The 13,463-nt window shown below is 34.1% G+C and overlaps 1 protein-coding gene across 1 annotated transcript; it reads left to right on the top strand.

Moving 5' to 3' along the window:
- The first annotated feature begins 5,399 nt into the window (after window positions 1-5,399).
- On the top strand, window positions 5,400-12,420 carry LOC132271338 (homeobox protein knotted-1-like LET6). The gene is made up of 6 exons (XM_059772718.1): window positions 5,400-5,514; window positions 5,611-5,768; window positions 6,306-6,564; window positions 7,586-7,591; window positions 11,308-11,552; window positions 12,200-12,420. The coding sequence occupies exons 1-6, from the start codon at window positions 5,400-5,402 to the stop codon at window positions 12,383-12,385; spliced, it is 969 nt and encodes a 322-aa protein (XP_059628701.1). The 3' UTR covers window positions 12,386-12,420.
- The last annotated feature ends 1,043 nt before the right edge of the window (window positions 12,421-13,463 follow it).

Genomic DNA, 13,463 nt, shown 5'->3' with positions numbered 1-13,463 from the left:
ATGCATGCAAAATAGTCGCATGAGTTCAATGCGAGAGTTGGAATTACGAGTAGTTCAATGAATATTCTTTTGTTAGAGAGATTATAGATAGGATTGGGAATTAGTTTTCTAAGGGTCGTAATAAATAAGATTATTCAAGGATTAAACTGAAAAAGGTATAATCATTGTTTGACACGAGGGGGACTTAATGAATGATTATGATTGGGATTAGGGTTGGGGAATAATTAATTGTAGCTTTGAAACGTTTGAAGTCATCCACGTAGACAGAAGCTAGCTAGCTGGCTGTTTATCCACCTATTGCTTTCACTCTATCATGGCCACTAGTCAAGGACTTGACGTAAAGCAACTACAGAGGCCTAGCTAGTAGCTTCCTTTTCCTCTATAAGCCTATATCTATATCTATATCTATATATATATATACACACTTATTAGACCCTTCCTAGCAGTGACGTCTTTCAACTTTTTCTATCTGCTAGCCACTAGTAGCTTTTTCTCTTCCACAAATCCAAACCATAACCCCAACTCTGCTCCAAGTTCTTAATGTCTCGACATGGAAAACCCAACCCAAGACTGAAAATCAATCCTACAACGCCACTGCTACTTTTATAGATAGTGACGTTGGATGGTCAATTTATGGTCTCTAATGGAGTAAATTCATGTGTACGACTCTCATTGGAAAAATCATTCAAGCATGCATTTTGTAGCCGAGCTATGTACGTACTACTCCATGTTATGAGTTTTGATTTGGAAGTTCATTTAATACTCATCCGTATTATTCAAATTATTATATTTATTTGAAGTAATGCGATTTTTTCAAAAAAAAAAAAAAGTAGTAAATTTTTTATGATATTTGAATTAAAATTATGAACGGACTCAAACAAATAGTATGATATTTGAAAAATATAGTATAATAATAGATCGAGTATAATTACAGAGATTCAGCAATGAATTATATTCAATTGTTTGTTAAAAGATGGAAGACATCATTGGGTGGCAGAAATTACTGAGGGAACTCACATAATTTCTCCATTAAAATGACAATCCTCATTAATTTTTTTTTTATTATTATTTGGAGAGGGACAATGCTTAATAAATCGAATGGTAAATGCTGACATAAAATATTAAAAGAACGACATGATTAAGTACAACATAAATAACTAAGAAAATGACATGACTTTATTTTAAGATATTTTGACATAATCTTTTAATAGCTTATATACAAAAACATACTAGATGTGATTTGTTCATATTTTTCATATACAAAATACACTCATTTCAAAAAGAATTTATGACTATATCACAAGGTCATAGCAACTTTATTAATCTATAACATAATTCTTAATTTTTATTTTAAACACTATTATGAGGACAGAGTTCTCATGAAGAGTTTGCATACATAAAATCGTACAAGTTAATCAAAGACAAAACTTCATTTTAGTGAAAAGAAAGATAATATAAATTTTGGCTAAAGAGTAGTTGTTACTCTAAAAGTATTTTAATTTGAAATTTTTAATTGGTTAATCTTCCTAATGTTTTTTCTTCGAATGGTTAAGTCCGTGTTTCAAAATCTGGCATTATGGGGTTCATCCCAATGATCCCTTTATAGTTGGGTTATTATTATTTTTTTCAATGACAATTTAACCAGTGTAGAAAGAAAAGCTACAATCCTCCCTCTCTTGTAATAAATATATTTATGAGATGACATTTTTATCATTATCTATTAAATACTCGTGTTCTTTATTAATGTTTAATTGGTCAGTTATTTATTTGAAAATCCTTCTTACTTTTCATAATCTGTTGTTATTTGTGAAGCAAAATATATCAAAGTAAAATAATTGTAAAAATAAAAGATATACAACATCAATCAAGTTAATATAATGTTTTCTCCGTTTGTATATATAGAGAGTTTAGGGCCTGTGGGGTCTTGGTCTTTGGCGCCCTCACGCGTCATGCAAAATGCGGAAAGAATACCCCAAAACAAGAAGAGTGTATGAACGCTTTCTAAGGGAAGGGAGTGTGTGTACGTGTGGAGTATGCGCGTCGGAATATATTTAAGAGAGCGATAGAGGGGGAAAAAAACAAAAAAAAAAAAACGAAAAAAAAGATAGATAACAAGAGAGAGATAGAGACATTCGGACTGTCCCACTAAACTTTACCAGCTTTTAAGCGGAATTCGCTTTTCCTCTATGGTTAAAATAATTACCGCAGATAAGATCGTGTGATGGATGAGACAAATAAATGACGTAAGAATGCATGGTTGCGGAATTGATTTTTTTTAATCTTGCTATCTTTGATTCCATGAAATTGGAATTGAAACGACGATTAAAGTATTTTTCAATTTTACAGTTTTTAAGTGAAAATTCACATCTTGCTAAATTGGATCTCATGAAATTGAAATTGAAATTTAATTGAGTTATTTTTTTCTAATTTTAATTTTAAGATATGAATTCAATGCAACTAAATATAATAAAAGATTGAGAAAAAAAAATGTACCAAAATGGAAATTTAAATTCTGAAAAACCAAAAAAAAAAGGTTGAAAAAACCCTCGACCAAGCATTAATCTCAATCATTTTTACTTAAATATAAGATGATATATTGTCACCTATTAACATGAAAAAATGAGATCACCCAACACAATAAGGTAAGGTTATATTTTACGGTATCGAATTGATTAGTGCATTGAATTTGAAATTCACTTTAAATTCAAGGTTCCAATTTGGTGCTTTGAAACACAATAATATAAGTATACTTGATAACTTTATTGTAATTAGAGCCTTAGCTCTCCATATTTAAACATTAAATTGAAACGATTTTTTGAGATATATATATATATATATATATATATATATATATATATATGTATGTATATGAAATAAACTATTTAATACACCTTTCAATTCATTTTAAATCGCAACATTTTTATAATAAAGTTCTATCTTTGATTTAAAATTAACATATACATTTTTTCAAAAGTTGAAGCAGACATAAACCTGTTTGGTTCAGTTTTTTGAGAAAATATTTTTATTAGAATTGAAAATTAGAATAAAAGAGTTTTTTGAAAGCTTGGTTAAAAAAAAAAAACATTTCTTCATATATATAATTCTCCTAAAATATATTTTTTGTTCTTTGAATTTTTTATAATTATTTTTTAAGTGACAAACTAAGCAGCGCATTTTTTCACAATCTTTAAACTCAATCTAATATTTTTAATAAATATAATAAAATTTAAGATAAAGTATACTGACCTCCAATAAAGTTTGAACAAATTACACAGATAAATTATTCAACGTTACCTTTGATATTCCCTAAACTCCATAGCCAGGGAGCCAAAAAGTAACTTTAAGTGTAAATTTAGTAATGATCTTATACTAATATATTATATTACATTTTATACAAGACAAGGGCAAAAATTGTCATTTTAATAAATTTTGATCAACAAGTTTTCAGAGTTTGGCGTGAATTAATGGAATGAAATACAAATAGGGATGAAATAGGAATGGAATGGAGTTGTCATTATTCAAACTCCCCCTTAAGGAACTGTTTGCAACCATGATGATTCAAATTCTAACGTATTGTTTCTTATTCACTTGAGCCAACCCCTTGGGGTTCTCATTCATTCCCACTTGTATTCCATTCTATTTCCAACACTAAAATGCGTGGACGGTAGTCATCTTTAGGATATAAGAATGAAATGATAGTCACCATTTTAATGTTTGGTTAAATCAATTTAAAACCTAGAATAAAAAATAAAAAAGTTAAATTCTCCAAAACATCTCGGCCTCTTACATTAACAAATAAATTTAATTAACAAAATAACATTATTTTTATAATTATTTTAAATGAAATGGCGGCATCGGTAGTGGTGGAAGTGGAAGATGACAATGTTGTAGGTGGTGGTGTTGGAAGGAAGAGGTCGTGGTGGTGGTGAAAGGCAGTGGTTGTGGTTGTGATAATGATGGTGGTGGTGAAAGGTGCAGTAGCATTTTATGTGGTGGAAGGTGGTGGTTGTGGTAACTGCAATGGTAGTGTAGGTGGAAGGTGACTGCAGTGGTGGAAGGTAGTGGAGGTGGCGGCGGCGGTGGTGGTGAAATGCAATAGTGGTGTAGAAGGTGGACGGCAATGAATGTAGGCGTGAATATGGTGATAGCGACGACGATGTAGGTAGAAGGCGACGACAACCACGGTGTAGGTGGAAAGTGACAGTAGCAGTGGAAGGCAGTGTAGGTGAAAGGTGGCGACGACAATGATAGCGGTGGTGGTGGTGGCGGCGGCAGCAGTGACAGTTACGAAAAGTAAAGAAAATATCAGTGATGGTGGTTACTGGACTTGAAAAATAAATATTTTTTAAAAACTTAATTTTAATTTTTTTATTTAAAAATAAAATATTTGTTAATTATTTTATATAAATTAATTGTGAAATAAATTTTCATTAAATTAAATGCTCTATTTCATTCTTGAATACGCATGTCAAATTTTAACGGTGATGAAAATAACAAACGCTAAAATCTAACGTTGGTTGATTTGATTAAAGGGTGAGAGATCGAGAACAGTCAAACATTTAATATGTAAAGGACTGCGACAAATTGCTCTAACCAGTAGGAGTAGTACACACATACTACATCACAGGAGTTGTAATGCCTACCGTGCCCCAAAATTAACCCTTAGATTCAATCATCCATCACTACACTCATAGTCCATAGACCTCGATTTGATCGTTCCTCCCTGTCTCTCTCTATATGCTCTCAGTCTCTCTCTCTCTAGATTTGGCAGTAAAGGCAGTGCATCAGTGGCAGTAGTGCAAGAAAAGAGGGAGAGAGAGAGAGTTTTCATCGGGAAGGTAAAGCTTTGCAGCCAGCACTAGAAACCCTCAAATTACATGGGGACTCCCCTAGCTCCCTCATAAAACTCCCCTTCTGCAACTTCAACTGCAACCGCCGCGTGCGTTCTGCAAATATTTCTAACTTCAATCTCACAACTCCGAGAGTGAGAGAGTTAATGCTGTTAATGACTGACCAGAAATAAAAACACCCATTTCCAAAGACTATCTGAACAGACTTTCTCAGACCCAACCAAAACCAAAACCTTCTTCATAAACTGACTGACTCATTACTACTGCTACTCCACTATTTAGGATTTTCTGAAAAAGGGCTGAAACCATTAGCATAAACCGCGGGAGACCACTGCACATTCACCCTTCTAAAAGAGAAAAAGAGTTGTGTTACATATACGTGTGTGTATATTTATATATATATTATATAGACAGAGAGGTGGTCCATGGTTGTGTTGGGTTAGGGTTATATATATATAGGGAAAGAAAGGGGAAAAAATTAAGGAGAGAGAGATTAGATACTGTAGAGAGAGAGAGAGAGAGAGAGAGAGAGAGAGAGAGAGAGAGAGAATGGAGGGTGGTGGTTGTAGTAGCACTTCATGTTTGATGGGTTTTGGAGACAACAGTAGTCCAATGATGATGATGATGCCTCCGATGACTACTTCTCTCCCTAATGTTGACACCAATGCCCTATTACTACCTCTACCTCACTGCACCTCTACCAATCAACAACAAAACCCTCATCCTACTACTACTACTATTACTTCTCTGATGTTCCAAGACCATCACCATCACCACAACAACAACAACACAAGCGCAGAGTGTTCTTTCATGGACCACAACAACAACGATGCTAGCAGCTCCTCTTCTCTCAGGGCTAAGATCATGGCTCATCCTCACTATCACCGTCTCTTGGCCGCCTACATCAATTGCCAAAAGGTGAACACACAAGCATAAATTTTTCTACCCTACTTCAAATCAGTTACACACACACACACACACATATATATATATACCCCAAACCCAAATCGTACATGTATATATATATGTGTTTGTGAGTGTGTATGTGCGTGTGTGAATCTCTCCATTAAGGCAGTGAAAGACCCTTGTCCCTGTCTCGTCCAAGTGAAAGATCGATAGCAAATACTGTATTAAAGATACAGCTGTTGGATCTTCTGTCAAGTGCTATCTTAAACTATTATTTTACTCTCTGCTTTTATTTTCAGTGAAAATTTTGGGTATAATGGGAAACACATGCATTTAGACGAATTTATATCACTCCTAGAGGAAAATAGTAGTCCTTAAAAAAAATGCATTAATTTTGACCAGAACTACCATGACTCAGATATACAAGTCTTGGTTTTTGGTACCTCATCATTTAATAAATTATATATATATATATATGTATGCACATGTATGTTGAATTACTGATGATGATATACATAGAGAAGTATAATGAATTTATTATATATACAGATAGGAGCACCTCCTGCAGTGGTGGCAAGGCTAGAGGAAGCGTGTGCTTCAGCGGTGGTGGCCATGGACCACACCGGTACGGGTACGGGTAGGTGCCGTATCGGGGAGGATCCGTCCCTGGATCAATTCATGGAGGCCTACTGTGAGATGCTGAGCAAGTACGAGCAAGAACTCTCTAAACCCTTCAAGGAGGCCATGCTCTTCCTCTCCAGGATCGAGTGCCAGTTCAAAGCCCTCAGGGTTGCTTCTTCAGATTCTGGTGACTATGACTTCTCTTCCTTACATTTCCTATGCTATTGGTTTGTTTTGTTGCTTGAATTTGTTACTATCTATATCATGCATGTTTTTGTTTCCAATTAATTAATAATAATTATTTTTGCTTGACTTTAATTTGTTTGCTTTAGTTTACTTTTAACGGTTTCCAACCTGATCTATTTTTCCTTTTTCTTGTAATATTGTATCCCGTATGTCTACATATATGTGTGTGTCTCATTCTGATTAGCGCTGTTATATATTTTCTCTTTTTAGTTTTTATTTTAAATGATTATCTATACTTTTGAAACTGTTTCTAGACTAGGGTGTTTATCCTATATGGATGTATAGGTGGTGTCCCTTGCTTTGATATATTCTCTTCTTGGTGTTTGTGTCTTCAAGTTGGGAAGTGGGGTTTTATTTATTTTCTTTCATTATAAACATTATTTTCCAAGCTTTTATTACGAGAAGAAAATGGCTTCCAATACATTGTTTCTTTACATTCTCAATTTTATCAACTGTTGTGGTGGTGCAATTTACACTATATAGGTATGTGGAGAAAATTTTGACCAGCCAACAACTTGTTACATACTGAGTATTTTGTTCGATGCTTAAACTGCAAACTATAAATTATATAATTGTATTTGTCTACTGAAAAGCACTTGTCGGAGTGTGTCATCTAAAGCACACCCAAATGGCGAAGCTTGATTATCAAGGGAAAATTCTGGGAAATGTCACTAGGTTTGGATGCTGTTCAAATGTGCAAGGTTTTGCAGTGAAACAAAGTTAAGCTATGTGGATCTACCGGTTCACCTTGTGGCCTATTGGCTTATGGCTTGAAGCCTTGAACCCTAAACCACAAGGCCAAGGATTTGAGACTGGTAGAATTTATGCCAAAGATATCTGGAGCTAGAGACCAGATTAGAAGGAAACAACAAGGTCTGAGAGATAATAACATATCGGGGCAATTAGGTTTAATTAATGTCTGAACAAGAACGGATTCATTTTTAATTTCATTTTTTTGGTAGTAGCAGGTGCTATATTATAGACACATCAAGAATCAATCACAAATTTGAAAAAGAAAAGAAAAGAAAATAATTTTTATTAAATTACCAGAACCTTAGGCGGGCTCATATCATATGTTACTGAAGCACTGTCGACAAATTTCATGGTTGTCAAAGAAACTCAATACTCTATCCTTTGCTGACCAGAAAAAAACTCATTACTCTTTGCTTTATGTAGAGCATCAAGTTTCTGTAACTCTACTGACCTTTTTATTTATTTATTTTTATAAATTTATGTATACATTTTGATCGATAAAATTCAATGGCCAAAGATGATACTTAATTGTTAACGGTAGGTGGATTTCTCCCCATTTTCATTGCTTCCATTCTTTTCTTCTACACGTGTAGAAACGTCCAATTGACAAATAACAAATTTAATTCATGCATCTGAGTTAAAATATGAAATTGTTATTGGGTTTTAAGATATTCTCAGAATTGGAGTGCCTGTAGTCCTGTAATGGAAGGGACATGTACTAATCACACAATGCATTGGTGGTTCTTAAGAATCCATGACATTCCTCCTGGACGCATTTGTCAAACTTCCATTCACTCTTTATTTGTCCAAAATCCATGGTAAGGTGTTAATGTGGATTACTGTGTTCAATTGTCCAAAAGTCAGTAAAATAAAGCTCGTCAGCAATTTTAGTGCAAAGCATGAAATACGTGCTCATCATGTACTCAATGAATTTATGACTTTTTTACTCACTTCATGCTCATCCAATTTGACGTATTAGTAGGTACATTGAAGACATATCCCTCCTAGATCACCACAAAGTTCTTGGAGCAGAATTTTTTTTGTTGTTTAGTACAAAGCTTGATATACGTGCTCATCATGTACTCAATGAATTTATGACTTTTTATTTTACAGACTTTTTTACTCACTTCATGCTCGTCCAATTTGACGTATTAGTAGCTACATTGAAGACATATCCCTCCTAGATCACCACAAAGTTCTTGGAGCAGAATTTTTTTTTTTTTTGTTTAGTACAAAGCTTTTTTTTTTTGTTTACTTGATGAATTTAGGACTATTTTTATTTTACTCACTTCATGCTCATCCAATTCGATGTATTTGTAGCTACATTGAAGACATATCCCTTCTAGATCACCACAAAGTTCTTGGAGCAGAATTTTTTTTTAAAAAACTGGATGGTAATTGCTAATCATGTAAATAAGCATATGATTATGCAATCTAGTTCCTTCCAACTTAATTTGGGCAGCACTTTGTTAATATATAAAAATTGAATACTGTGTTCAATTCAATTTGTATAGGTAGTATAAGCTGCTGGTAATTTATTTATTTATTTCTGGTAAAGTTTATTACTCGAGAAATAGGCATTTAAGTCCATGACTATCCTGAATTTCGGAATTCTTCTAAGTTGATTTCACTTTAGAACTTCTATTCTTCTGCCATGCAGGCATACATGCACTTTTCCTCACGTGGAGCAGTTTGAGTTCTTATTTTATTCTCAGCAATAATTTATTTATATATTTTCCTGTAAAGTTTATTGCTAAAGAAATAGGCATTTAAGTCCATGTCTATCTGAATTTCGGAATTCTTCTAATTTGATTTCACATTAGAACTTTTATTCTTGTGCCATGCAGGCATACATGTACTTTTCCTTACGTGGAGCAGTTTGATTTATTGTTCATTCTCAGCAGTAATTTCCCAAACAGTAGAATTCATGCAAATTTGTTTTCTAGCATGGAAAGGTATTTCAGCAAATACAAAGACAGCTCCCATCCTAAAATGAGCCAAGTTAATTTGCCTACAATTGATGCCAATATTTTCTCCACTGCAAGAACTTATTTAGTATAGCTGGTCAACAAATTAAACAAAGCTAGTTATGCCTATAAAGAAACCTCTAATGACTTTAAGAAGGTCCCTATGGACTGACAATGTTTTTTATTCCTCGGTAATTATGGACTGACAATGTTGATCAAATGTATATTAAGAAAATACAGTTTCCTCACTTTGTTGGCCTTGGAAAAAGGACACCTGTAGCTATTAAATGAGTAGAAACTTTTGATAGGGTAGAAACTTTGAAAGGTGCACACCTGATTCTGGTGAAGATAAAAAAATCAAAGATATTTTGGTCTCAACAACAAAACTTAAAATATTTCTATTTTTTAAGTCTCAAAAAAGTGCAATGAACTTGGATTAGAAATTAATGTGTATTGTGTTATGTCATTCTGATACTAATGTTACTTTTGCTATGTTTGGGTGTACCAAATCAGCAGCTTGGATTTGGAATTGGAAGAAATTTAGTTAAAATTTTGAACTATATTTTTTCCTCCAATCCTAAATTCAAAGCATCGATTCGGTGCTTCCAAACGCAACATTTTTGAAATTTATTGTATTGTGTTATACTTGGATTGTTGATCTTCTCCACGTTTTGTTTTGATAAAAAGGTTTCCCTGCCGTCTGTTTGGGAAACCCGCTCCTTGTTGAACTTGGCTTGGAACTTGTACTGAAGTGGCCTTCCCTTGAAGCATTTCATTCTATGCATGCCATATAATCCCACATGTTCGGAGCATTTTGCATATCAAGTGTTGTTATCACCCTGTGAAATCAACGTCAAACTTCTATTAGAAATATTTATATTAGCATTTAGTCTTTTTCATGTCCTTCATTTGCATAATACAGAAGTTTTTATTGCGCAAGAGGTTCTTATAAATTAAAGGTAAGTTTTATTTTTCAAGGGAAGGTGTAAGGAAATACAACTAATTTCACCTTTCCTTTCCTCTGAGATACATATGTAGACTTGTCAATGGCTTGGATTCGGATCAGATCGATCAAATCCATATCCGATTTGTTTAGTAAACGGATTATCGGATTCGGATCACTAAAGGGTTTTCGGACCGCATGTCCCCAATCCATATTCTATTTAGCTCGGATTCGGATCGAATCGGATTCGAATTCGGATTAAAATCATATTTATTAACATATATAATTATAAAGTTAGATGAAGTGGAGAATTTTTAACATACAGAATGCTACATAATATAACTATGCAACCAAATGAATATAATGATAAATAATTAATATATATAAATTTAGTAATATATAACTAATATATATAACATTGATGAGAACACCACGCTATTAGTATGTATGTTAAGAGATTTATTAGCATGTAAATGAGAATACCACACTATTGTATATACTATATTGATATAAATATGTAAAATTATTGATATATAATTATTTTTATATATAATTTTAATCGGATCGGATCGGATCGGATTTTTATCGGATCGGATCAGCATAATCCATATCCGATTTGTTAAGCTCACAGATTATCGGATTCGGATCGTAATTGGGTTATCGGATTTCTTATTCAATACATATCCGACTAATCGGATCGGATTTGGATCGGATCCGGATCAAGATCGGCTCCATTGACAGGTCTATACATATGTATAGAGGTTGCAAATATGATTTGGTGATCATATAGAAGTCACACTTCCTTTAGAATTATTTCCGGCTACTTGAGGCAGGCTTTAACAAGATTTGAACACATGATGTGCTAGATTACACTTATTTTATGTGAGCTTAATGACAGTAGAGTTTGATTTAGGCAGCTTTTGGGACGTTTTCCACCGTCATGGGACTTTTTGTGAAACCAAGTTTTGGAAATTTGTGTTGATGTTGAGATGCATGCTTAATCTTTTCCTGTGTTTATCAGCTCGTGGTGACGCTTTGGATAGAAATGGATCATTTGAAGAAGAGTTTGATGTGAACAACAATTTCATAGATCCGCAAGCAGAAGACAGAGAACTGAAAGGTCAGCTCTTGCGCAAGTACAGTGGATATTTAGGCAATCTTAAGCAGGAGTTCATGAAGAAGCGAAAGAAAGGAAAACTGCCTAAAGAAGCCAGGCAACAACTGATGGATTGGTGGAGCAGACATTACAAATGGCCATATCCATCGGTATATCTTCTATATTTTCCCTAATGCCTTGATTATACTTTTTGAGTTTATACCGCATCAATATACATAAATTCATTATGATACGGTGTTGATAACGAACGACTCAATTTCATCGTACTTGATAACTAAAGACTCAATTTCATGGTCAGTACCTTGACTCTGCCACATATTGATACCCCTTTGGGGACTCTACTAGGTACTAGTTGTGTAGGTTGTCAAGAATTGAAAAATTACACAACTTGCAGCATGCATCTCGCATGAATGTGCTGCCCTGTGATCAAATTTAGCCTGTAAATTGTTGATTAAATTATGTTCGATCCCAGTTGAACTTTTAAGGCATCTTGGTCACTAGAATGTCATTGAAAACATTAGGTTGCTGGTCACATTTTGCATTTTGTGCTTGTATCACACACACACACACACACACACACACACACATTTTGTGCTTGTTGATTAAATTATGTTCGATCCCAGTTGAACTTTTAAGGCATCTTGGTCACTAGAATGTCATTGAAAACATTAGGTTGCTGGTCGCATTTTGCATTTTGTGCTTGTATCACACACACACACGCACACGCACACGCATCTGTTTATTAATTCTTATGCAAACATCATCATCACTGGGGGACTTGTTAATGTGTCCACAGGAGTCACAGAAGCTGGCGCTTGCGGAATCCACAGGCCTGGATCAGAAGCAAATAAACAACTGGTTCATCAATCAAAGGAAGCGACACTGGAAGCCTTCGGAAGATGCGCAGTTCCATCCCCATTATTACATGGATAATGTCCTTGTCAATCCCTTTGCCATGGATATCTCGCCTACGCTCCTCTAAATTAGATATTATGGTGATCCTTATATATTTCTCAACTCAACTTGTATTCATGTGTACTATTGGTATGCATGTCTGTCATATTGTCATGGTTAACCTAATTAAGACTGTAAAATGCAATGCTTATCTATATATAATAGTTTTGCGATCCAGTGTTGTTGTCTTACGTGTTATTAGCTAGGGGTGGCTACAACTTTGCATCACTCTCTCTTGATTGATTGTATCAACTTCTTAAGATTTGGGCAAAATATTTTCACCAATTTAGCGGTTCCATTGTGAAACATATATATTGTTTGTAGGGATAATTCCATAAATTTGGGGGTCAAATAGACAAAATAAAATTTTATAAAGTCTCACATGGACAAGAAAAATTATTGTACATTATATTTTTATTTTCAAAATACTCTTCTATTGTGTTTTGGAGGGAAGTGAGAACAAAGATTTGCGATTTTTTTTATTTCTTTATTTTAATTGGGTTTGCTAGTTAAATAGTGAATATATTAGAGCTGCTAGCTTTTTAAGTGCTATTAAAGAATAAAGACAAAATTATTATTAAACTAGTTCCATCTTTTGAAATATTAATGTGACATTGTTCACCCTTTGAATGAGATTTATTTATTTTTAGTATATAGCAGTTCACAGCCTATTGTTGTCTTGCGATTAAGCAGACAAAGTAAGAGTCACAAGTTTTAGCACGAAGCGCGATGGTAAATGTTTGGTGGGACGACATTAAAGTAAAAAAATGTGCTTGTCACAAAGTCGTCCCATCTGAATGTGAGAACTTGATATGACCAGCGACAAATATGTACCTGACCATTTTGTCTATGTGAACTGCCACCAGGTGCTGCTGTACCAGTGTACCACATCCGACCCATCCCAATCTTTGTTGGAAAAAAAAAACAAAAATCCCAATCTTTGTACGTGTGAGCTGGACCCCAATTACTGCACCTAACGCAAACCGAAGTCATTTTACTCTGAAAAATTATTATATTAATCCGGACTAACCCCTCTCCAAATTTTGGCTCTCTAAAAATTCCACTTCAACTTTTCCAAGTGCCACGTCAGCAATTCCAAGAGTCAC

Source organism: Cornus florida, unplaced genomic scaffold (genome assembly GCF_030987335.1).
Source record: "Cornus florida cultivar Cherokee Brave unplaced genomic scaffold, ASM3098733v1 CherokeeBrave_3.0.0_Hap2_Chr01, whole genome shotgun sequence".
Taxonomy (NCBI): domain Eukaryota; kingdom Viridiplantae; phylum Streptophyta; class Magnoliopsida; order Cornales; family Cornaceae; genus Cornus; species Cornus florida.
This window is presented reverse-complemented; position numbering and strand designations above follow the sequence as displayed.

Bases quoted from the DNA above. Each gene is read 5' to 3' on its own strand.
- LOC132271338 (XM_059772718.1), top strand. From the start codon at position 5,400: ATGGAGGGTGGTGGTTGTAGTAGCACTTCATGTTTGATGGGTTTTGGA. The intron at 5,515-5,610 runs ATGCCCTATTAC...TGATGTTCCAAG, and splicing joins TCTCCCTAATGTTGACACCA to ACCATCACCATCACCACAAC. The intron at 5,769-6,305 runs GTGAACACACAA...TTATATATACAG, and splicing joins CCTACATCAATTGCCAAAAG to ATAGGAGCACCTCCTGCAGT.